At 46.6% G+C, this 24,544-nt stretch overlaps 1 gene segment (V, D, J or C); it reads right to left on the reverse strand.

Moving 5' to 3' along the window:
* Positions 1-12,909: 12,909 nt before the first annotated feature.
* LOC120240454 overlaps positions 12,910-24,544 on the reverse strand; it is a 499,568-nt gene continuing 487,933 nt past the window's right edge. The window contains 4 exon segments of the C gene segment in view: positions 12,910-13,451; positions 14,119-14,226; positions 15,274-15,318; positions 17,101-17,355. Coding sequence covers positions 14,120-14,226; positions 15,274-15,318; positions 17,101-17,355 — 407 coding nt within the window.

The following is a 24,544-nucleotide window of genomic DNA, read 5'->3' on the forward strand; positions in this document are numbered from 1 at the left end:
GTTCTAATCCTCATGAGATACATGGAGTTAACCATCAGTGTTGTCACTTGCTTCAGATCAGAAGTCCTGATACGGCTTGTGTAGAGCAGTAGATCTGCTGGGTGAAGTGTAGGTATATTTATGTGTATCACGCTAGCAACCCTGTTTCCATCGTGGCGCTATATATAGGAACTAAGCTATGCTGAGAATTCCACCATTTAAATTTAGCTGACCACTGAGATGATGAGTTGTGCTTTAGAGGTTCTCCCAACTTGGCTGTACATTAAAATTGCTTGAGGAACTTAAAAATGAGAGTCCAGTGCCCAGGTCACACCTCAGACCAATTAAAAATCTTTGAGGCCGGCGGAGCACCTGGGTGGCTCAGTCGGTTGAGCCTCCAACTTCAGCTCAAGTCATGATCTCGCCATTCATGAGTTCAGACCCCATGTCGGGCTCAGAGCCTGGAGTCTGCTTTGGATTCCTTATCTTCTTGTCTGTGCACTTGCTCTGCTCTCTGCCTTTCCTTCTCTCAAAAATAAACAAACATTAAAAAAAAATTAAAAGAAAAATCTTTGAGGGTGGCATCTATACTAGGTACAGCTAATTCTCCTGTGCAGACAAATTGGAGAGGCCCTCCTCTGGATTCTTGCTTCTCAAAATGTAGTTCGCTGACCAGCAGAATCACCTAGGAACTTTAGCTGAAAAGGAGTCTCAACCCCCCTCCCCCAGCAAAATCTTTAACGTAGTTCCTGTGTGATTCATGTGCATATTAAAGTTTGAGAAGCACTAAGCTAGAACAATGGCCCTCAAGTTTTTGGTGTATCTCACAATTCCTAGGGATGACTAGTTCACTAAAATTTTGATTGAGCAACTTAATTTCCTTTGAATTGTATACAGATAAGCTTTATCAGGAGAATCCTAGATTATTTTTAGTCTAGATAGATAAACAGGTATTTTGGATAAAAAGTGTCAACTGTTTTCCTAACAGCAGCCAGCCCCGCAAGGTCCTGGAAACCTTGTTTCCAAATTCTTTAGAGACTTAAGCTGTCCCTAATTCCCTCCCAACCTGAGGGTACATAACCAGTTACCTGTCACAATCCCAGTACAGCGCTTCCTGCCCATGAGTCCTGTCCCTGTGCTTTAATAAAATCACCTTTTTGTGCCAGAGACGTCTTCAAGAATTCTTTCTTGGCTGTCAGCTCTGAATCCCACCATCACCCCCAAAACTTCATCGGGTTTTGTTTAATGCCTTTCAATGATCTTGAGATTCATGGTTTATTGGATTAGCTGTGGTTTCAGAAGCCATTTACCCACACCAGGGACCATCATCGGGAAACATTCATCTTTGAAGTGTCTTTTCACTATTTGTGATAGGGCAAAAAGCCTGTAGAATGCTTTTGGAGTTTTGGGTTTTTAAATTTAGTTAAAAACTCATTACAAGTGACTCACTTGCTTGACTTGCTCGGTGGTTCTCAACTATGCATATACAGAAGAGTTAGCTTTGGAACTAACTATTCCTTCAAGCTTAAAAGAATGTGTTACCCCCTATTCCACTCCCCTAATTGAGTTTCTGATTCTTAGGTGGGTTTTGTTTTTGTTTTCGTTTTTAGCTGAAGTAGCTAAAGACATGGTGGATGAGAGGCACTGAACCAGGATAGCTAATCTGTTCATTAGATACCTCTTCCTATTTCTGGACCTTTCTCAATACCCACCAGCTATGTTGCGATAATAATATTTCTCCATGGGCCTTAATGCATGGGTACTCAATATAGCATGTTGAACGAGTAGATTTTGAGTACCATGGTACAGAGAGTAGCAGCATTTCCTGCTGCTTCTAGCTCGACACCTTTTATAAGGTGGGTTTATTTTTATTTTCTGTGCTCTTTTGTGGGGCCGGAAGCCATTTGCCACAACCACTGTAAAGAGTCTGTTGCCTGCCATTTTCTGCAGTGGTGGGAAGCCCAGCCCTGAGCACCTCCTGCCCACACACTTCCTGTCCCCTATCACATGGAAACCATCTCTTGTGTTTTCTTCTCTCAGCACCCTCTACCTTTGGCCTCTTTGATCATACCCTTTCATCTCAGGCTTCAAAATACTTTTGTTATGATGGTTGGAAAATACTTGGCAAGGTCACAGAGGCCTGTTCCCCTGGTTTTGGAGGCTCAGAAAGCCAGCACTGGCTAGTTACCAGAGGCTCGGGGTGTCTCAAGTTTGAGTGCTCTATGACTTTGTACCTACATTTAGTTAAAAAACATTTTAACAAATAATAAACAATGGATGTCTCCTTGAGGGGAAAATAACACTTCTCAGAACAAGGATTCCCAGATGAGGGAAATGAGAAAGAAGTAGGAGGAAGCTTCTGAAAAGCAAAATAAAAAACATTTGCTTACATTCAACTAGTAAGCGGGTCCAAGCTTATTACAAAACTTCTGTCAATGGGATGAAAAAAGAGATGTATTTTCCAGCCACCCTCCTCCCTCTCCCCCAGGCAGCCTGGTGTTGCAGAAAGCATTTTGCTTGACTGGAAAGTGTTGATTTAAGAACCTGTTCTGCTGCTTATTGTCTGTATTGACCTTTCATGCTGTCTCTAAAATTTAGCAAATAATTAGGCACCTAGGCACTGCACCACATAGTGCATAGGGTTCTAAGACACAATCCTTGCTGTCCAGGAGTGAGTGATTTGACATTGAGTGTCTGTAATGGCATTAAGTGCCCTCCTGCTATTTATGTTTCCCTATAAATCCCATGAGGAAGGGAGGTGCTATTCCTTTCCAGATGAGGAAATGGAAATTCAGTTTGCAAGTGTTAGGGTTTGAATCTTACTTCTGTCTTATTCCAAAGCATTTGGATTAGGCTTTGAATGCAATAAATAATAAAATAATAAGCATGGGGATAATAATACTTCACATATTGTCCCAACAAAATGTAAGTGGAAGTACCTTGTTAATGTAATTGCTCTACAAATGTGTCCGTACTCTCATGGCTGTCATCAGAAATGCTGAGGACCATTTCACATATATTGCTTTTCTCCCTCAGCGGCTCATCCAGTTTTACTGGCTTTCGGCTATAGGGCTATGGTGGCCAATGGTGGCCAATGGTGGGCCTTCCTCTCTCCAGAGGAGAGAGCCCTTACTGCTAGGAGCCTTCATTAGGGTCAGCTATTCAGGCTTGCTCTGCTTAAAAAAAAATTTTTTTTTTAAATGTTTGTTTATTTTTTGAGAAAGAGAGAAGGAGAGGGAGAGCGACAGTGTGAGCGGGGCAGGGGCAGAGAAAGAGAAAGCCAGAGAACCGAAGCAGGTTCCAGTTCAATGTGGGGCTCGAACTCATGATCAGCTGAGATCATGCATGACCTGAGCCCAAGTCGGATGCTTAACCAACTGAACCACCCAGGCACCCCTGGCTTGCTCTGTTTTTTAAAATTCCAGGGATGGGGGGCACCCGGGTGACGTAGTTGGTTAAGCGTCCGACTTTCGCTCGGGTCATGATCTCGCGGTTTGTGGGTTCGAGCCCCGCGTCGGGCTCTGTGCTGACTGCCAGCTCAGAGCCTGGAGCCTGTTTCAGTCTGTGACTCCCTCTCTCTTTGACCCTCCCCTGCTCACGCTGTCTCTCTCTCTCTCTCCTAGAAATAAATAAAACATTTAAAAAAAAAAAAGAAAATAAAATTCCAGGGATGGACAACTTAGATTTTAACTTTTTATTATTGAAATTTACACAGACACACACAGACAGACAGACAGACACACACACACAGACACACACACACACACACACAAGACAAGTAAACTCCCAGATGCCCAACGTTCAGCTTCAACAATTATCAACATTTTACCCCAGTCAAGTTTCAGGATGTTAATTAGTAAGACACATCTGGTGGGAGAGCGCCTTCTTTCTATTCATCATTTACCTAAAAAAGTATTTGAGTGCCTACTCTGTGCCAGCTACAAGAGATACAGAGGTGATCAGAACAGACCAGAGGCTTCCCACTCAGAGCCTTAAATCCTAGCTGGGAAGAGAGCCAGATTAGCACATAAATAGAATTGTGTTGTTCTTTGGGGAGTGGAGGACATAAACTGTGTGAGGTGGTTGTAAATGGAGCTCAGGAGGGAGCTCCTCAGAAGAGGTGGTCAGGAAAGCCCTCTCTGAGCAGGTGACATTTAGGCTGAGATCTGACAGCTGAGAGAGCCAGGAGCCCAAACAGCTGAGTGTGTCTGCATATTATTTTACTAACTTGTGTTGCCCTGTGAATGAGGAGTGGGGTTCGCATGTGCAGAAAGTATTGCCTCAGGAGACTACTAGCAGCGTGTATTGGAGGAGTGCCTAAATGTGCGGGCCTGCTTTGCCTTCTAGTCTGATCCTAGAGGGGGATCAAGTAGGTGAAGAGTCACAGAAGAGGGAAGGGACATTCAGGCAGAATACAAGACACTGGTCTTGGGCAAGTCAAGAGACCCCAGGCCTTTTCTGCTCCTTCCTCTTTGACGACAGCTTCTGGAACCAGCTGGGGCTTCGTGTCCACAGTACTTCCTGGAAAGCCAGGGGGGTTCCTGATGTGGGCCTAGTGCTCTGTGATCCTGTGATCGCAAGCAAGCCACTTAACCTAAGATTTGTGAAAGGGAGAGGTAGTACTCTGTCTCCCGCTTAGGTTTACCATGAAGATCAGAGGAGATAATGTTTGCTTTGGTGAGGAACAGGCTATTGTTGCTGTAAAGATTCTAGATAAAGATGTTGCTGCACCCGCATTGCTTGGTAAATCACTGGAATAACGGATCAGCAAGGAGAAGCAAGGACACCCCAGAGTTTGCTAAAAATAGTTTCTTGAGGTCTCCACTGGAGAGAAGTCCTTTTTAAGGTTAACCCAGTTTCCCCGATCAAGGCTGGAAGCATGATATGGAGACCCGTTGCTCACCACTCTCTAAACCACATTTCCTTCATCTACTTAAACTCTCTTAAGTCTCGCCAGCCTTGTCTTACATTTATATGCTCTTCCCCTAATGTTTTCTTTTTTCCTCCTTGGCCGAATTATATTTGGGTGGTTCAGGGAAGAGGGTAGACAGGCATGCTCCTTTGCCTCAGTGGGATTTTTTGAAAGGTTTTGAACATGGGAGGGATCTCTCCTGTGGACTCTACTGCCTCTGGAATAGGAACATGCTCCCATTTCCAGAGCAAACAGGAAGACTGGGCTCTTTCCGAAGGTGGTGAGAGCCTGTGGGAGCCTTGAGGATGTTCTGGCCTGTGAGATGATGGCTGCCCTGAGAAGCTACCCCTGGACGGTGCTGCAGAGGTCTGCCTTATGCCTTCAGATCTTGTGTCCTGCAGGGTCCCAGGGACCTTTCTGAGGGCAGCGAGGCCCTGGAGGGTGAGAGGGGAGAGAAGAACCAAAACATTCAGGGTAGAGAATCAGGGAGGCCTGAAGTGCTCTGGGGCCAGGAGTAGTGGCTTTTGTCAGAAATGGGGCCACGGCCTTGCCAGTGTTTCTGGCAGGTGCTTCATCAAGCTTTCCCGGAACATGGAAGCCATGGAAGGAGGAAGAAAACGTGCATGCTGGTGTTGTGAGAAGCTCCCATGGCCACAGTGAGGGGAGAGGTGGTCATCTGCTATGGGAAACAGCACATGCTAGTGGCACCTGGAAGCCTGGAGCCCTTGGTCAGCTTGGTGGGCCAGCCTGATGATCAGCACATGGGGTCATGGTCCATCCTCCCAGGTGTTTCCTTATGCAGTAAAACCTTGGTTGGTGAGCATAATTTGTTCCAGAAACACGCCTGTAATCCAAAGCACTCATATATCAAAGGGAATTTCAAGAACATTGGCTTAGTTGTGATCATGTGCCGTTCGGCGTCACATACTGCTCATATTGCAAGATATCCCTTGTTTATCAAGTTAAAGCTTATTAGAATTATTTACTCGTCTTGCGGAACACTTGCAGAACAAGTTACTTGCAATCCAAGGTTTTACTCTGTGTGCATGTGTGTTTACTAAGCTTGTACACCCTTATCCCTTCGACAGTATTGAGAAGTGGGTGGGCTACTTTATATTTTATCCACACGACTGGTGAAAAATTGGGAAGATTCAATGTTTAAGACTAGTGAGGCCGTGAAGCTTATAGTAACAACCGGTTCTCCTGACTTCTGCCCAGGACTTATCCCCAAGATATAACAGAAACCTCCATTATGAAAGTACAGAAGTTGACACATATCTTTCGTGCTTACATATTCACTGGACTGTTAGCTCCTTGAGGACAGAAACTGTGTGTACATTTAATAGGAATGGAACTTTATTGAAATATAATTAACAGATACAAAAATGCACAAGTCCGAGGTGTACATTATGACACATTTTGACATGTGTACACATCCAAGTAACATTCACCCACATCAAGATACAGATAATTTCCACCACCCGGAAACTTCCCTCATGGCCTTTCCCTGTCAATCCTTCTACCTCAGAGGCATCCACTGTTCTCATTTCTATCACTGGTGAATTAGTTTTGCCTATTCTTGAACTTCATCTGTGTGGAGTCATTGTACAGAGACAATGCCCAGAGCCTGGCACAGGGTCTGGCACGTGGCAGGAAAGCAATGTGAAAGAAAGCCTTGGTTCGGAAACTACCCTGTGAGAGAGCATTGATCTCACTGGGAAACTGAGGCTCCGGGCATTTGGTGATCAGGGCACAAGGCCAGGGCAACCGTGGACCCTACTGCCAGATTCTGAATTCACACCTCTCTCCCAAGGCCCCCCTTAGCTCTCTCCCCCTCTCCTGCCCCGCCCCCAGGCTCCCCTTCGTGCTCAGCCAACCTGATGATCCTGGGCAGATAGTGCCCCCTGCCGCTTGCAGGGCCGGATTCGGCACCCACTTCCCTCTACGGGGAGGTGATAGGATCACACAAGCGCTGGAGCCCCGTGCAGCTACTGGCAAAGGTCAGGGGCTCCGTTCACTGTATGAAAGTCACCAGCCCTTTTATTTTCCTTGGAAGGAGGTTTTCCTAAGTTTTGGGAGGCCTTTCCTCCCTCAGAATCAGCGGACTGAGGGAAAGAGGCCTTTTTGGTGGAGCGCTGCTGCCCCCAGATGGACGGCGGCGGACACTACCACCGAGTGGGATGTCCAAGCTCTGCGTTTTTCGCGTTTCGGGTTCTGGCCTCAGTTCTGAGGCTCCTTTTCTATGGGTCTCCCGCATCCAGGGGTGCTGGTCTCTGAGAGGCAGATTCCGTCCGGGCCATCACCCAGCACCTCAGCCTAGGCCTGGAGTTAAGGGTCTTCCTCCGAGAACCAACCAGCTCCAGCTGTGTGTGGGGGCAAATGTGGCTTCAGGGAGGGTGGGCTGGACGTAAGCCTAGAGGGCCTGCCCTGTATTAAGCAAATGTTTAATCAGGTGTGGTCAAGGTTTGATCTTAGTGCTTGGTTCAGAGGAGGGGCAGAGGCGGGGTGGGAGAAGCTTCTCGCATGCAACCGGGTGTGCAGCACCTCCCCGGCCTGCTGCCCGCCGGCACCGCCCCCCTCCTCCCCCAGCTCTCCGTCTTCCTGTCGCACCTGCGGTTGTTGGTGGCGGTGTAACGGCCCAGCCTGCCTGGCCCCAGCACGTGGCCTGAGGCGATACTATCTCTCACTCAGTATTTTTAACTCCTCTTTGCAGAGGATGTGGCTTTTGTGGGAGAGCTTCAAAGGGTGCCCCACTTGCCCCTCTGGGCAACTATTACGTCATGGAAATGGGGAGGGGAGGCCCTGAGCCCCCGAACACCTGCAGGGAAGTGGGAGACTTTTTCCACTTCCTGTCCTACTTCTGGCTACTGACTCAGTGTCTGACCTGTTTATTAATTTCAAAATATAGCTTTTTGGCTGATCCTCAGAGGAAACCTTATACGTGTGTGTCTGGGTGAAATGAGGTCTGGAAACCAGGTGGCCTTACACAAAGGCAGGACTCAGGTGGTCCTGCAGGCTTCTAACCAGTCAGCGCACTTATTAACAGAATGACAGCTCTGGGTCCCCACCTGGCTTGATCCCTGTAGGTCTGTCCTCAGGAGCTCTTTGTCCCACACACTGCTCTGGGAGGTAGACGAGAGAAGTGGTTTTAAGATAGGCCATGTGGGTAGTTAAGATGTCATTACTACCTAAAACACTCTACACATTCAATGCAATTCCCATCAAAATTGCACCAGCATACTTCTCAAAACTAGAACAAACTATCCAAAAATTTGTATGGAACCACAAAAGACCACGAATAGCCAAAGTAATACTGAAAAATAAAACCAAAACGGGAGGGATCACCATCCCAGACTTTAGCCTCTACTACAAAGCTGTCATCATCAAGACAGTATGGTATTGGCACAAAAACAGACCCATAGACCAATGGAACAGAATTGAGAACTCAGAAGTGGACCCAAAAGTATACAGCCAACTAATTTTTGACAAAGCAGGAAAGAATATCCAATGGAAAAAAGACAGCCTTTTTAACAGATGGTGTTGGGAGAACTGGACAGCAACATGCAGAAGAATGAAACTAGATCATTTTCTCACACCATGCACAAAAATCAACTCAAAATGGATAAAGGACCTGAACATGAGACAGGAAACTATCAACACCCTAGAGGAGAAAGCAGGAAACAACCTCCTTGACCTCCACCGCAGCAACTTCTTACTTGACACATCCCCAAAAGCAAGGGAATCAAGAGCAAAAATAAATTGTTGGGACCTCATCAAGATTAAAAGCTTCTGCACAGCAAAGGAAACAACCCAGAAAATTAATAGGCAACCAACGGAATGGGAAAAGATAGTTGCAAATGACATATCAGATAAAGGGTTAATATCCAGAATCTATAAGGAACTCACCAAACTACACGCCCGAAAAACAAACAACCCAGTGAAGAAATGGGCAGAAGATATGAACAGACACTTCTCCAAAGAGGACATCCAGATGGCCAACAGACACATGAAACGATGCTCAGCATCGCTCCTCATCAGGGAAATACAAATCAAAACCACACTGAGATACCACCTCACGCCAGTCAGAGTGGCTAAAATGAGCAAATCAGAGAACTCTAGATGCTGGCGAGGATGTGGAGAAACGGGCACCCTCCTACACTGTTGGTGGGAATGTAAACTGGTACAGCCCCTCTGGAAAACAGTGTGGAGGTTCCTCAGGAAACTAACAATAGAACTCCCCTAAGACCCAGCAATAGCACTGCTAGGAATTTACCCAAGGGATACAGAAATGCTGATGCATAGGAGCACATGTACCCCAATGTTCATAGCAGCACTCTCCACAATAGCTAAAACATGGAAAGAGCCTAAGTGTCCATCAACAGATGAATGGATCAAGAAGATGTGGTTTATCTATACGATGGAATACTACATGGCAATGAGAAACAATGAAATCTGGCCATGTGTAGCAACATGGATGGACCTTGAGGGTGTTATGCTGAGCGAAATAAGTCAGGCAGAGAAGGACAAATATCATATGTGTGCACGTATAGGAGGACTAGGAGGAACTTAACAGAGGACCAACCGGGAGAAGAAGGGGGGAAATAGTGGGGGAAAGGGAGAGAGGCAAACCATGAGAGACTCTTGAATGCTGACAAAAACTGAGGACTGATGGATGTGGGGGGGAGGAGGGATGGGCATGGAGGAGGGCACTTATGGGGATGAGCACTGGGTGTTATGTGGAAACTAATTTGACAATAAACTATTTGTAAAAAAAAAAAAAAAGATAGGCCATGTGGGGAAAGTGAGGTGGACCCATAATGTGACCTTCCAGCCTGTACCTTACAATGGTTGCTCAGTGTTCTGGGTTCTGCCTACCCTGCTTCTTGTGTGTTCTCCCAGAGTAACATCCTCTAGACTCTATTGGATGATTGCCTGCCTGGGGGCTTCACTGGCCAATGGGCCATCACTCAGGTTTTGCTTTTCCTGATAGTTCTTGACAGGTTACTCTTAGCTCTTGGCAAAACTGTGAAATAGCAGCTCACCAGCCAACTCCTCTATTAATCTCCGTTTCCCTTTCTCCCTCACCTTCCCCACCAACTTGGCTTCCTTCCCATGCCTAACGGCACTAATTATTTCTTTGTTCATTTGCTAGTTACATGTATATTAAGTGTCTGTTGTGTGTCAGACACTGTGCTAGGTGTTGTAAACACACAGATGAACAAGATACACTTCCCATCCTGAGGAGTGCATAGTTGAGTGGACTTTCTTGCCCAGATGTTACCTGATAACTTAGGTGATACCTGTGAAGGCTTTCCATGTGACCCAGGGGAGTTGGATTTTAATGGGTAAACCAAGAAGATGAATAATCCTTCAAGACTCAGATGGCTGCTTCTGCAGTGGTGGGTCATAGCAGAGGGTCACTCTGTTGGAGCTTAAGACCCCACCCCGCTTCATGCTTGTGTAGCCTGGCCTTCTCTTGATGGGCCAGTGATTCTAATTACACTCAAGGGCAGGTTTCTGGGTCAGAGGATTCTCTAGGATCTTAGGCCTGAGGTTGTGAAAAGTGATTTGGTTCATTCTTCTGCCTTCAGGGCTGGCCTGTGCTTATGCCTTTTGGGGCAGGAGGGTGTCTGTCCAGACAAATCCGTTCTACATCTGGCCTTGGTGACATATTCTCTAGTGGGATGGACAGTGGCCTCCTTTCCTTGAGGCTGGTCCCTGTTCATGGGGCCTGGGACTCTTCAGGGCTGGGCCTTGCTATGGATGCAATGACTGTGTCTCTAGGTTTTCTCAGCAGCCTTTTCCTCTCAGGCTGAGCAATGCCTGGTCCTTTACTGCACTGAGGGGCTCTGCTGCAGTGACCCTAGGCCTAGCACTGACCCTCCCAGTGGGCACAGGGAATCTGTATCTGGGCCACCTCGTAAGGCTACTTTAATTCCCTCTGACGCCTTTGGTGGGCCCTGGGGCCAGACATGAGGACAGAGTGGATAAAGATGAGCACAGTCTCTGCACCACCCCCTCAGCACCCCCACTTGCTCCTGGTCTGTCCTCTGACTCGGCTCTAGGTAGCTTTAGGTGTAACTGCCTTAGACTTGAGGGAGGGTTCTTATAGGGATCGAGGAACCCTGGTTTGGGATGGAAATGCCTCTGCTTTCCAGATGGCTTCCTACCTGCCTGAGGCCTTGTCACCCTTGGCTTGGGCTGGGCCCAGAAGGAGGAGGCCTTCCTCTCTCCCTGGGTCTGGTGGGTGGATCCCCAGTCACTGACCATCACCTCATAGGTCCTTGGGTGGCCTTAGGGGTCCATGACTTCAGGGCCCTGACAGCTGAGGGCCCCGGGCTGGGGCTGACTCCACAGGCTCCCTTGGCCTCCTTCAGTCTGAGCTTCCTCCCGGGTTCTGGAAGGGGTCTCTCTGTCCGGTCCCCTGCCCTAAAGCCCCTGTGTCCCCTTTAGTCTCAGCATCTTTGCCACCAACTCTCAGGAGCTGAGCTGCTCTCCAGCCACCCACACATCCTTTGCCTGGGTCTTTTGCATACAGACCAGAGTGAATTCCTACTTTAGAAGAAAACAAAAAACAAAACAAAAATGAATTTGCCTTATGATTTTAACGGTTGATAAAGGCTTGCTCTGTGAACCCTCCTAGGAGCATTTGCATTTAATATGGGGAGGAGAATGCTTTAATTAAAAGATATTTCCACTGGGATCTCTGTTGCATCAGATTGATGGGGAGACAGTTTTCAGTTCCCCACAGGTGGCTGGATCTCACTTTTGGGAAGGTGGTCTCTGTCCTGTGTGACAGTGATCCGCTAGGATGGGATTTCCTCTGCCGCTGTTCCCTTCAGTGATCTTTAAAGGGGCCTGTATTCAGGCCTCAGATGAGGGAGTTCTGAGAGAACTGAGGATTCTGTGACTACCCTCAGTAAGGCCAGCCAGGAGATGGACAGTGGCTCTTAGTTCCGAATGGAGGCCACAGGATCAGAGATGCATGGAACTCCCGTGCATCTTCCTTCCCGGCAGCCTTCCAGTCCTATGTGACATTTTATAGGTGGTGATCCTGGGGCTCATGGAGGGGAGGGACATGCCTAACTCACGTCTTGGAGCTGGTGGTCTATCCCTGTGATAAGAAGCAGGCCTGAACTGTAGCTTGGAAGGATTTGTATATTAATGGTTGGTGTGGCCAGAGACACATGGGTGAACCATAGAGGTGTTTGGGAATAGGGCCCTCTCTTACCCCTGGGAATTGGTAAGCACTGGGCTTGATATCAGTAATGGTGAGGAGGATGGCCGAATCTCTGAGGGATGTTCCCATCAGTGTCCATGGCCCCAGGGAAAGGCACTCAGGCAGCAGGAGGCTCAGAAGAATCCCAAGGACCCCCAGGGAACTCTACCTCCTGTCTTGTAGGTGAGAGCTTGAGATATCCACTCTCCTTGGCAGAGTCCCTGGGCTTGAGGGGAGAGGACCCATTTCTCACATCCAGGGTGGGGGGAATAGAAAGTCTGGCTAATCTTCACCCCCTTCTAAAAGTTGGGGCATTGGGTTGGGACCCAGGCAGTGGAGTGGTGGTTGGTCCCCAGCCATGAATCTGTGGGGGCAATGCACCATTTCAGTGGGAATCCAGTTTGAAAGGAAAGGCAAAGGAAATGTTCCCGGAAGGCAGGAGACAGTGGGTGGCATTTTGAGGATACTTGCTGTGTGGTCTCTGTCTGCTAAATTTCAACTGCAAGCCATTACCAGTCATGGATGTAGGCTGTCTGCTATGGGTGGCCCAGTGGTGTGGCCTGAAAATAGAAGAGCAGGGACATAAACTTTTAAGTGGGTTTGCTTGGCCCCCAGCACAGCCTTCTAAGTGGAATTTTTAAGAGGTTGTTCCAGGAAGAGGTTGACTTAAGCAACTTGATGAGTTAGGCTTTCTGAATGGCATTAGGACGAACGCCTTGGTTTCTTTCTGCCCAGCCAGTGATCAAGAGCAAGCCGAAAGTGACCCTGACCAAACACAGTCAAACAGGAGCACAGTCTCTGCTCTTTCAATCACCTTTAATGAAGTCATAGGCAGCAGAATATACAATGTGGCTCAGATACACAGCACAGCAGGGTCTAGATAATAATTTTCCCCACATCTTGGGGAAAAGTGTAATGTGTTATTCCTTTATGAACATTATTTAAAACATATAAACTCCTCACAACATTCTCCAGGAGCTAGAGCCCAAGAGGACCCACTGGGGATCCCTCAAACAGGGGACATATGGGCAGTCTCAGGGGAAGGTTGGGGAGTTTCTCCCCAGCCAGGTGAGGCCACAGTAGCCCCATGCCTTTGCCGGGAGTGTCAGGCAGTGACAAGCAGCGATGAGGGGACAGAGGGGGTCGTAGCGGTGTTTGGCAGCTCTTCAGCATCTTGATCACAAACATCTGACAGGATCTGGTCAGTGGCATTGCCAGTGGGACCAGAGAGGCGGAGGGAACCTTCTTCTCCATGGTGGCAGGAGTGTGCCTCTCTGCTTGAAGAGGGGGAGGAGGTGCGGCGGGAGCAGGGGAGCGCTGGGCTCTCACATTCTTGGTGACCTGGGATGGGGAAGATCAGAAGTCAGGCTATATACTGAGGAGACAGACTCAAGACAGTTAGGGATGTGAAGGAGATGCCTGTATTGCAGAGTTCTAATGGACTCTGGAGTTCTTTTTGCTGGTGACCCAACAGGATGCACTTGTCAGTAGGATGACCAGGGATACTGAGAGAGAAGGGTATGGAGATGCTAGCCAGGATTAGGGTGTAAGAGGAATATAATGTCTTACCACCATATTGGGTATGGAGGAGATGAGGAAAGGAATTGTGGCCCCCTCTAGGTTTTGCAGTGAAATGGGTACAGTGGAAGACATGGGTATGAATGAGTCTGGGTTCTGAGTTTCTCTTATTCTTTGACTCTAATTAGTGAGTGGCCCTTGATGTTACTTGGCCTCAACTTCTTTTCCAAAGTGAGGATAATAACAGCCATCCTGCATGATTCATAGGGGAGCCGTGGCTCAACTAAGGTGACTGTTGTCACCTGAGGAGTGTACTGTGTTATACCAATGATCCAGGCCAAAGTTTCCCTAATAGGAAAAAGTGGAAGAGTTTGGTGTGTCCAGCCTTAGGAACTAAAAGTGAAACCCTGGGGGGAGGTTTGCTTTCTGACTTTGGGGACCCATGCTAAGACCCTCACGGCTTGCACTCCCACTGGAGATGCCTGCTTACCTCAGCTGGACCACAACCTCAGCGTCATGAGCAGATTAAAGCCAACCACCTTCAGGAGGAAGATACGGAGCCCAATCACTATCAGGTTGTGGAGATTTAGGTCCATATCTGCAAAACCAAGAGATTATTGGCATGTACACCCGAGGTCTGCACAGCCCCTGTGACCTACCCACGATTTCCCCCAAAGCCTCAGCTCCTGGCCCGCCTCTTTCTTTTTTTTTTTTTAAAAAAAAATTTTTTTTTAATGTTTTATTTTATTTCTAGGAGAGAGAGAGAGACAGCGTGAGCAGAGGAGGGTCAGAGAGAGAGGGAGTCACAGACTGAAACAGGCTCCAGGCTCTGAGCTGGCAGTCAGCACAGAGCCCGACGCGGGGCTCGAACCCACGAACCGCGAGATCATGACCTAAGCGAAAGTCGGACGCTTAACCGACTAAGCCACCCAGGCGCCCCACTGGCCCACCTCTTTCTTTGAACTTGGGTACACATCCCCTCCTAAGCATATTTGTATGTTCCTCCAGGGTCAACAGGATTCCGTTTCAAAAGGAAAACACCAACTGCACTCAAGTCTTTATTTTATTTCTGCATCCCTCAGGAGCAGGGATGGGGTGGTGTTCAGAACTCACTGTAATCCCTTGGGTCTGGGGCCCTGAGTGAGGAGCTGGTATCTGGATCCCAAGGGGGATCATTCAATGAAAATGGCTCAGATGGAAATGGATGGGCCCAGGGTAGGTGGCAAGGAGAGGTGAGGATGCTGAGAGATAAGACTACTGCCCATGTGAGTTCTGCTGCTTTTCTTGAAAGGAGGCAGACAGAGAGAAAATGTCCTGAGGGTGATCTGGTTAGTTCAGGGCTTTGTGTAAGTAGTGGGGAAATATCAAAGCTGGGCCGAGAAACTTTCTTTGGTTCTTCTGACAGTGGAGCAGTGGAAAGGAATACAGAGGCCTAGGAGTGAGTCATGGTCTAGTAAACTGGAGACTCATCCTGAAAGTACTTAGAAGGGAAAAGAACATTAGAGATGGTGAGAGGAGCCTGGGCATTCCAGAATGTTCCTGTTACTCCTAACTTCATTCTAGATCCACATATTCCCTCCCACCTCTCCTAGCTAGTCCGGGTGATTATGGATGCATTTTAAGCCAGGATAGACCCCTTTCTTACCTGTTTCAAAGCCTTTCTCTACCAGATTGGCATCACAGGAAAATTCTAAAAGGAGAAACAAAGAAATTTTCTTAGAGTTGAGTGCTGACTTTCCCACCCCAGACCTTGGATTTGGGCAGATGAATGTCTGTCTATAGACTTTCCACGTTCTCTCATGGAGACGTCTGGAGGGAACTTGTCGCATATGGGCACCTGCTGGGAGAGCCCCTGGTATTGGTGGGATCAACACCCTGGCTTCTGGGTTCCACTCTATTCACTTAACAAACACTGGTCATGCAAAGTACACATTATATGGCACGAGGCCACAAGGAGCCATCAGACACAGACCCTGCCCTTGGGTAAGTTCCAGGAAGAGGCAGTAAGACACACACAGTGACAAGTGCCATAAGGAGTGTGGATGTTTTCATGTGTCCCACAAAGTTTGAATCCCTGTACTCCAAATTTGTTCCTTTGTTGTCACCATCTCAGTAAATGGCACTGTCATTGACTCAGCTGCTCGGGCATACAATCCAGCTGCCTTCCTTGATCTCCACTTTCCTTCTCACCCCTCCATGGTTCTTTTTTTTTTTTTTTTTTTTAATTTTTTTAAATGTTTTATTTATTTCTAGAAGAGAGAGAGAGAGAGCGTGAGCAGGGGAGGGTCAGAGAGAGAGGGATCACAGACTGAAACAGGCTCCAGGCTCTGAGCTGGCAGTCAGCACAGAGCCCGACGCAGGGCTCGAACCCACGAACCGCGAGATCATGACCTAAGCGAAAGTCAGACGCTTAACCAACTAAGCCACCCAGGTGCCCCCACCCCTCCATGGTTCTAACTTTGAATCTGAGACAGTGTTGACCACTCAACTCCCTTGCTGCCTCCCTGTCCCGGCTTCCATCATCTCTCTGCTGCAACAGCTTCCTTTCTGCTTCCACTCTTGGTTCCTACAATCCATTTTTCACTCAGAAATCAGAGTGCTCTTTTCAATAAAGTAAATTGGATGCCATTCTCCTGCTTAAAACCAATTGATAGCTTCTCATTGTACTTAGAATGGTGGCTGCCCCCTCATGACCTAGGAGGCCCTGTGTTGTGACCCTTCCCTACTTCCTCCATCTCATTTCCTGTTGCTCTGCCCCTTTTCTCACTGTGCTCCAGCCTCAGGCCTGCACAGGATCCTCCCTTTGCCCTTGGCACAGCTGGTTCCTTCTTATCCTTTAAGTATCATCTCACAGAGCATTTCTCCAGAGAGCCCTTCCCTGGCTTTTTGTCCCAAACTTGGCTGTTTCCTCAACTCCCAAGTTAAAGTACATATTACAATCTGAAGTTATCTAGATTTCTGATTGCTGATGGATGGTCTCTCCCAACTAAAATGGAGCTTCCTTATGTCCTACACCTCATCGGATTTATTTACTCCTCCACTCCAGCACCTGGCATTGTACAGGCACAATCAATGTTGAATGAATGAACAACTGGGTGAGGTTAGACCTTTGGCAGAGAGACAGAAACAAGGGGTGGTATCTTGGAGAAAGGCATTAAACTGGGGCCTGGAAGAGCAGCAAGTGGCAAACAGCCTAAGCAGAGGCAAGGAGGCAGGAACTCAGGGCAGGTGAGAGGCCAGTGCCCTTCTTGCCACCTTCTCCCCATCTGTTCTTTGCCCATGACAGCCTGCGACCTGCTGCAAGGAGCTCACTGGTGCTCAGTAACAAGACAGTAGGGGCTCTGCTGACAATTGATGAAGCTGAGACAGCCAGTCATAGCAGCTTTTAGATGCCATCCATCTGAGCTCTAGGAATAACCAGGCCTCCCAAAGAGAGGAGATTGGGCTTGCATAGGCACCAAGGCTGACTCACCCGAGCTGGAGTGGAAGGTCTGGTTGAAGGTACTCCTGCATCCCAAATCAAAGTTGGTGCTCCAGGCCACGGCCCCATTGCTCTTAGAATCCATAGTCTTCATGTCCAGCACAGTACCTGCCAATCTAGTCATGTTGGACTCTCTGGCTTGTTCTACATCGTCTCGTGAATCAAAATCGGTGAACAGGCAGACAAAGGTGTTATTGGATTTAGAACTTTTCAGCTCGTACACGGCGGGGTCAGGGTTCTGAATAGCTGTGGGCCAAGAGAACCTGGGTTAGGAAATGTCCATTTCCCCCCTACCCGAACCCAGGTGTGAGTTCAGATGCCAATCCAGATGGGTAAGAGCAGGGCTCTGTGGGGCTGGAAAGTCACATACTCAGGCTTTGATGCAAAAGAACATTTCAGAAACCAGTTGTTCCAAGTGGACTGGGAGTCAGAGACAGGTTTAAATCATGAGTCCTGACCGAGAGGCCAGGCTCTCAGTGAAGGCTCTCTACCTGGCCCTGCCTGCCATTCAAGAAAACCAGAAAGGGTTGGCTACTTAATATATTGCTCATTCTTTTTCTTAAGAGGAACTTCTTCAAAAGCACAGGGGGCTTACTAAGCCACAATATAGCACTGGAGGGACAAAACAGGCCTAGAAAAAGGGGCCAGCAGGGCAAACCATATGCCTTGGAATCTGGGGTGGTTTCCCCCAACTGAGACTGGGTACTGACAGGAATCAGAGGTTTATTATTGGCTGGCGTTAAGTTGGAAGGTGGGTCCCATCACCAGGAGATTTTTTTATTGATAACAGTTTTAGACAATAAATTGGGGCATGTGCGTCCCAGTCCTGGTTTTACTGTTCACTAGATACAGGGCCCTGTGCAAGTCACATCAGCTCCTTAAATGTCAGGAATTTCATCTAGAAAATGGAGATATTGCCTCCTCCACCTTCCTAACCAGGCTATTCTGAGAAACAAAGGGGGATTTTGTCCTTATAGAATTATATCAATAAACTGTAAAGCACTGAATAAATGTTAGTGATACTACCAGGACATTGCCGTAATAACATGCTACCGAGTTATACACAATTTCTGCTCTTCACCCCCAGGAAGCAGGGGCTGTTGGAGGCTTGTCCTCAGTGCTGAGAATCATTTTTCGGTATTTCTGTAGGATTTTGTGTTTTTAATGTAACTCTCATTGTTTATTCTTTCAGACCTCCTTGCCTTCAGAGGAGGAAGCAGAGGTTTGCTGGGAGGGTTAACACGCTGGGGCCACCCAGAGAGTTTAGAGCAGCACTGGGACTCGAGCTTCCTGCCCCTGTGGTTCTCTGCTCCCACAGCTCCTCACCATGCATGCAAGGTTTCTCAGGCCAGGGGTGCACCCCACATGTGAGGCCAGCCAGGGTGGCCTTGGCCATGCAGACTTCCGGCTGGACCCAAAACCAGGGAAATCAGCCTTTGGCATGGCCTTAGGTTGCTGAGTCAAGGCATCCCAAGGGTGTGGGGCTGTTCCTGAAGCAGCAGAACAAGGGTGGGTGCATGGTCACATGTGAGGGACATCCAAAGCTCTGGCCCCGAGGGATTCTGCCTTTTCCCCTCCAATGTCCACATATCTGGGGAGTCCAACATCACTGTGGGTTAAGGCCCTAAGGCATAAGTCTTACAAGGAGAGGAGAGACCAGAAGCCATTATGTGCCACAACACACCCCAATGGATTTTTTAGCCATCAGTGGGAGTCATCAGTGGGACTCGAAGGGGGACGTGGAAGGGTGTGGAGGTGCTGAGAGAATGTGTCCTTGAGGAGAAGACAGAAGATAAGGTGCCACCAGATTCAGTGTGGGCTTAGAGGAGAAAAAGGGTTGCAGTGGGGGCCAGATGTCCAACTTTGAGTCCTGGTTAAACACTCACTCGGGGCACCTGGGTGGCTCAGTTGGTTAAGTGTCCGACTTTAGCTCAGGTCATGATCTCACAGTTTGTGAGTTTGAGCCCTGCGTCAGGCTCTGTGCTGACAACTCAGAGCCTGGAGCTTGTTTCAGATTCTGTGTTTCTCTCTCTCTGGCCTCCCCTGATCACACTGTCTCTCTCTGTCTCTCAAATATGAAATAACAAATGTTTATAAACAAAACAAAACATTCACTCAAGTCCTAGAGCCAGTAAGCATCCGACTAGAGAAGGTTTAGACCACGCTGTCCAATATGATAGTCTTTAGCTACATGTGGCTGTTTAAATTAAAGCTAACCAAAATTAAATAAAATGAATATTCAATTAAAAATTAAAACTTCTGATTCCAAAACCAAACAAAAACTCCACTGAAAAGGAGAACTGAGAGCTTTCCCCTTATGTTCAGGAACGCAACAGAGACGTCTACTCTCACCACTGTTACTCACTATAGTATTAGAAGTTTTAACCTCAGCGGTCAGACAACACAAAGGAATAAAAGGTATCCAGATTGGCCAGGAGGAGGTCAAACTTTCACTCTTTGCAGATGACATGATACTCTATATGGAAAACCCAAAAGATTTCACCAAAAAACTGCTAGAACTGATCCATGAATTCAGCAAAGTTTCAGGATGTAAAATCAAAGCACAGAAATCAGTTGTATTCCTATACACCAATAATGAAGCAACAGAAAGAGAAATCAAGGAATTGATCCTTGATCAATTTTTTATGGCACCAAACCCCATAAAATACCAAGGAATAAACCAAAGAGGTAAAAGATTTATACCCTGAAAACTATAGAAAGTTTATGAAAGAAACTGAAGAAGGCATAAAAAAGTGGAAAGATATTCCATGCTCGTGGATTGGAAGAACAAATATTGTTAAAATGTCAATACTACCCAAAGCAATCTACATATTCTATGCAATCCCTATCAAAAAAAAAAAAAAAAAAACAAACACGACCATTCTTCACAGAGCTAGAACAAACAATCCTAAAATTTCTTTGGAACCAGAAATGACCCCGAATGGCCAAAGTAATGTTGAAAAAGAAAACCAAAGCTGGAGGCATCATAGTCCCGGACTTCAAGATGTATTACAAAGCTGTAATCATCCAGACAGTATGGTACTGGCACAAAAACAGATGCTCAGATCAATGGAACAGAATAGAGAACCCAGAAATGAACCCACAAATGTAGGGCCAGCTAATATTTGACGAAGCAGGAAAGAATATCCAATGGAACAAAGACAGCCTCTTCAGCAAATGGTGCTGGGAAAACTGGACAGCGACATGCTGAAGAATGAACCTGAACCACTTCCTTACACCATACACAAACATAAACTCAAAATGGATGAAAGACCTAAATGTAAGATAGGAAACCATTAAAATCCTAGAGGACAAAGTAGGCAAAAACCTCTTTGACCTTGGCCACAGCAACTTCTTACTCAACATGTCTCCAAAGGCAAGGAAAATGAAAGCAAAAATGAACGATTGGGACCTCATCAAAAAGCTTCTGCACAGTGAAGGAAACAATCAGCAAAACTAAAAGGCAATTGATAGAATGGGAGAAGATATTTGCAAATGCCATATCAGATAAAGTGTTACCTATAATGAACTTATCAAGCTCAACATCCAAAAATCAAATAATCCAGTGAAGAAATGGGCAAAAGACATGAATAGACACTTCTCCAAAGAAGACATCCAGATGGCTAATAGACACATGAAAAAATGCTCAACATCACTCATCATCAGGGAAATACAAATTAAAACCACAATGAGATACCACTTACACCAGTCAGAATGGCTGACATTAACAACTCAGGCAACAACTGATGTTGGTAAGGATGTGGAGAAAGAGGATCTCTTTTGCAATGCTGGTGGGAATGCAAACTGGTGCAGCTACTCTGGAAAACCTCCATACTGGAGGTTCCTCAAAAAATTAAAAATGGAACTACCCTTTGACCTAGCAATTGCACTACTAGGTATTTATCCAAGGGATACAGGTGTGCTGTTTCAAAGGGGCACGTGCACCCCAATGTTGATAGCAGTGCTAGTGACAATAGCCAAAGTATCAAAAGAGCCCAAATGTCCATCGATGCATGAATGGATAAAGAAGATCTGGTATATATATACACAATGGAATATTACTTGGCAATCAAAAAGAATGAAATCTTTCCATTTACAACTATGTGGATGGAATGAGAGGGTATTATGCTAAGGAAAATTAGCCAGTCAGAGAAAGACAAATATTATATGACTTCCCTCATATGAGGAATTTAAGATACAAAACAGATGAACAGAAGGGAAGTGAAGCAAAAATAATATAAAAACAGGGAGGGGGACAAAACATAAGAGACTCTTAAATACAAAGAACAAACCGAGGGTTGCTGGAGGGGTTGTGGGTAGGGCAATGGGTTAAATGGGTAAGGAGCATTAGGGAGGACACTTGTTGGGATGAGGGCTGGATGTCATACGTAGGGGATGAATCACTGGAATCTACTCCTGAAATCATTATAGCACTATATGCTAACTAACTTGGATGTAAATTTAAAAATAAATTAATTAAAAAAATAAATAAAAATTAAAACTTCATTTTAAGAGCTTAGTAGCTACATGTGCCTGGTGGCTACCATATTGGACAGTGCAGGATGATAGCATATTTCCAGTGTCACAGAAAGTTCTATTGGATAGTGTTGGTCTGCCACAGAATATGAGATTTTGAGGAAGGGTCTCAAGGGCTGAGTGTGGGTCTTAAAAACCATCTTTAAGTCTGTTGCGGGAGGTGACTCCATCAGGGGCAGGCCAAGTTTTGCTCAAATTTGCTAGTGAGATATCAAAATGAAAAACCAATAAATTAGGTCAGAAGAATGGAGGTGATTTTGGCCTCTCTCAAGTGTTGTTTTCATCAGTTGATACACTTTGGGCTTCCCTATCTGCATTTTTGCTATTGTTTCTCCTGCCCAGCTTCTCTACCTCTTATTGCCTCTCTTGCTCACCTCTCCTCCATGCCCCCCACCTCATTTTCTCCTTTGTGCTCATCCTCTAAAGTACTTGTCTAAAACGTGAAGCTGATCGTATCAATTTTTGTTCAAAATAATTCAGAAACTCCCTGTTGCCTATAGGATGATGCCTAAATTTCCTGGCATGACATTCATGGGCTGTCACGATCTGGAGAGCTTGAATTTTTTTCTCTCAGGTCCTTTATGTGCCCTATACTAGAGCTGCACCAAACTCTTCATAGTGGCATCCTGGAATGTAAGTTCCTTGACAGCAGAGGCCTGTCTCTGGTTTACTGCTGTATCCCTAGTGTGTGCCATATAGTAGGTGCTCAAGAAACAATTGTTGGATAAATAAACGACCTAGTAACCATCAGATTTGCAAAATTCCTGCTTATTAGAACTTTTTGGTTAAAAAAAAAAGCTGGGTACTGATCCATAAACTTGATTTTTTTTAAAAGCTCCTTTTACTCCCACCCCCATGTACCCAGTGCAACCTTCTCTTTTTGTCTGAAGACAAGAAATGAGTCACTTTTAATCTGGAGGTCATTAGGGGTCCATCTACCAGAGCCCTGAGTGAGAGGAGAGGCATTCTACCATCGATGACATTTCAGCAGTTGGCCTTAGTAAGACTGTATCAATTTTTCAATGTGGAAGTTCAACTATTCTGGATCCTAACCTTTCATTTTTTTTTTTTTTTAATTTTTTTTTAATGTTTTATTTATTTCTAGGAGAGAGAGAGAGACAGCGCGAGCAGGGGAGGGTCGGAGAGAGAGGGAGTCACAGGCTGAAACAGGCTCCAGGCTCCGAGCTGGCAGTCAGCACAGAGCCCGACGCGGGGCTCGAACCCACGAACCGCGAGATCATGACCTAAGCGAAAGTCGGACGCCTAACCGACTAAGCCACCCAGGCGCCCCCCTAACCTTTCATTTTAATCAGAACTGACCACAGATACACATGTCCAAGTGGTCAGTACTTTGGATGCAGAGGGACACATAATGATCGAAAGCTTCCTTACCACTATCTATCTGTGCTTCGTAGTTAGGTATCAGGATCCCGGAAGTGTGAGTTAGCAACCCTTACCATGGGTCCCACTGAGCCTCTGGTGAGCATGGAAGCAACGAGCCTGGGCAGACTTACCCAGAGTTATGGAAATTCTGGTTCCTTTGCCAAATTTCAGCTGGGAGGCAACACCTTCATGCCACCCCTAATGTCTCCATTACAGAAACCCTCAGGTTTCCCCTCTGAGGGATGGGTTAACCCACTTCTTAGAGCCCACTGAAGAAGGAAGAGGGGAGGTCCCCAGGCCTTGAGCTGTCCATGGAAGGAGCCAGCTCCTGTCACATTCACATCCAGTCTGCATTTCTTTTTTTTTTTTTTTATTTATTTCTAGGAGAGAGAGAGAGAGACAGCGCGAGCAGGGGAGGGTCGGAGAGAGAGGGAGTCACAGACTGAAACAGGCTCCAGGCTCAGAGCTGGCAGTCAGCACAGAGCCCGACGCGGGGCTCGAACCCACGAACCGCGAGATCATGACCTAAGCGAAAGTCGGACGCTCAACCGACTAAGCCACCCAGGCGCCCCCCAGTCTGCATTTCTAAGTTGGATTCTGAACTTCCTAGTGGCTGGCCTTCGGCCCTAAATGTCTGTATTTTCTCAAAAGCTCTAGAGTCCCTTTTCTCTGTTGTCTAAAAAGAGATCTTACTTGCCTTTCTCTGCATCCAAATTTATTATCAGATGTGTTTACTTGGGCCAAAATGAACGTGCCTTGTTCATGCCCAACATCATGCCTTCTTTCTTGTTCCTTATACCTGAAATTCCCCTCCTCTCCTTTCTTTGCCCATACAATCTTACCTGTCCTTTCGGCTCAATGAATCCTTTCTACTGCATAAAACCGTATTCATCTGGGTCGGCTTTCCAGCCCTAACCCTATTCCTCTGAATCTCTATTGTGCCTATTGACATCATCAATTGGTTAAGACTAAAATAGTTTTCAGGTTGCTAAATTTACAATAGTTATGTCCCTTTGGCTAGTTTTCATCCTATTTGGGAATAGGTTAGGCATCTATCTTAGACTTCCTCTCACTCAGTCTAACACTTTATAGAGTGATGGCCACACGGAAGGCATTAAAAAATATCCATTGAACCATTAAAGTCAAATCTTAATGTGTTTGACCTAGAGAAACAGATTTTCAAAATTGATAGTGATGCTTTTTCCCTTCACAGAGGCCTCTGAAGACAATTTGTTGTAACGCCCACAGTTAGCCTCACCATAGTAACACTGATACCCCCGAGGAAAGGAATAGTGACACTTGCTGGCCCATGGGTGCCACCTGGGATGACTCACCAGATATTACAGACACTTGGGTTCCTTTTCCAAATGTGAGTTTGCCCACAACTTCTCCAGTATTCACACTGCAGGTGATACCATTGCAGAAACTCACTAAATCTACCTCCTGCCTCAATAGAGGAAGCACTGATCTCCCACAGGGGACAAGAGAATCACACTTTTTAGAGTTAGACCTTCTG

This window comes from Hyaena hyaena, unplaced genomic scaffold, assembly GCF_003009895.1.
Source record: "Hyaena hyaena isolate Hyena2069 unplaced genomic scaffold, ASM300989v1 scaffold_256, whole genome shotgun sequence".
Taxonomy (NCBI): Eukaryota; Metazoa; Chordata; class Mammalia; order Carnivora; family Hyaenidae; genus Hyaena; species Hyaena hyaena.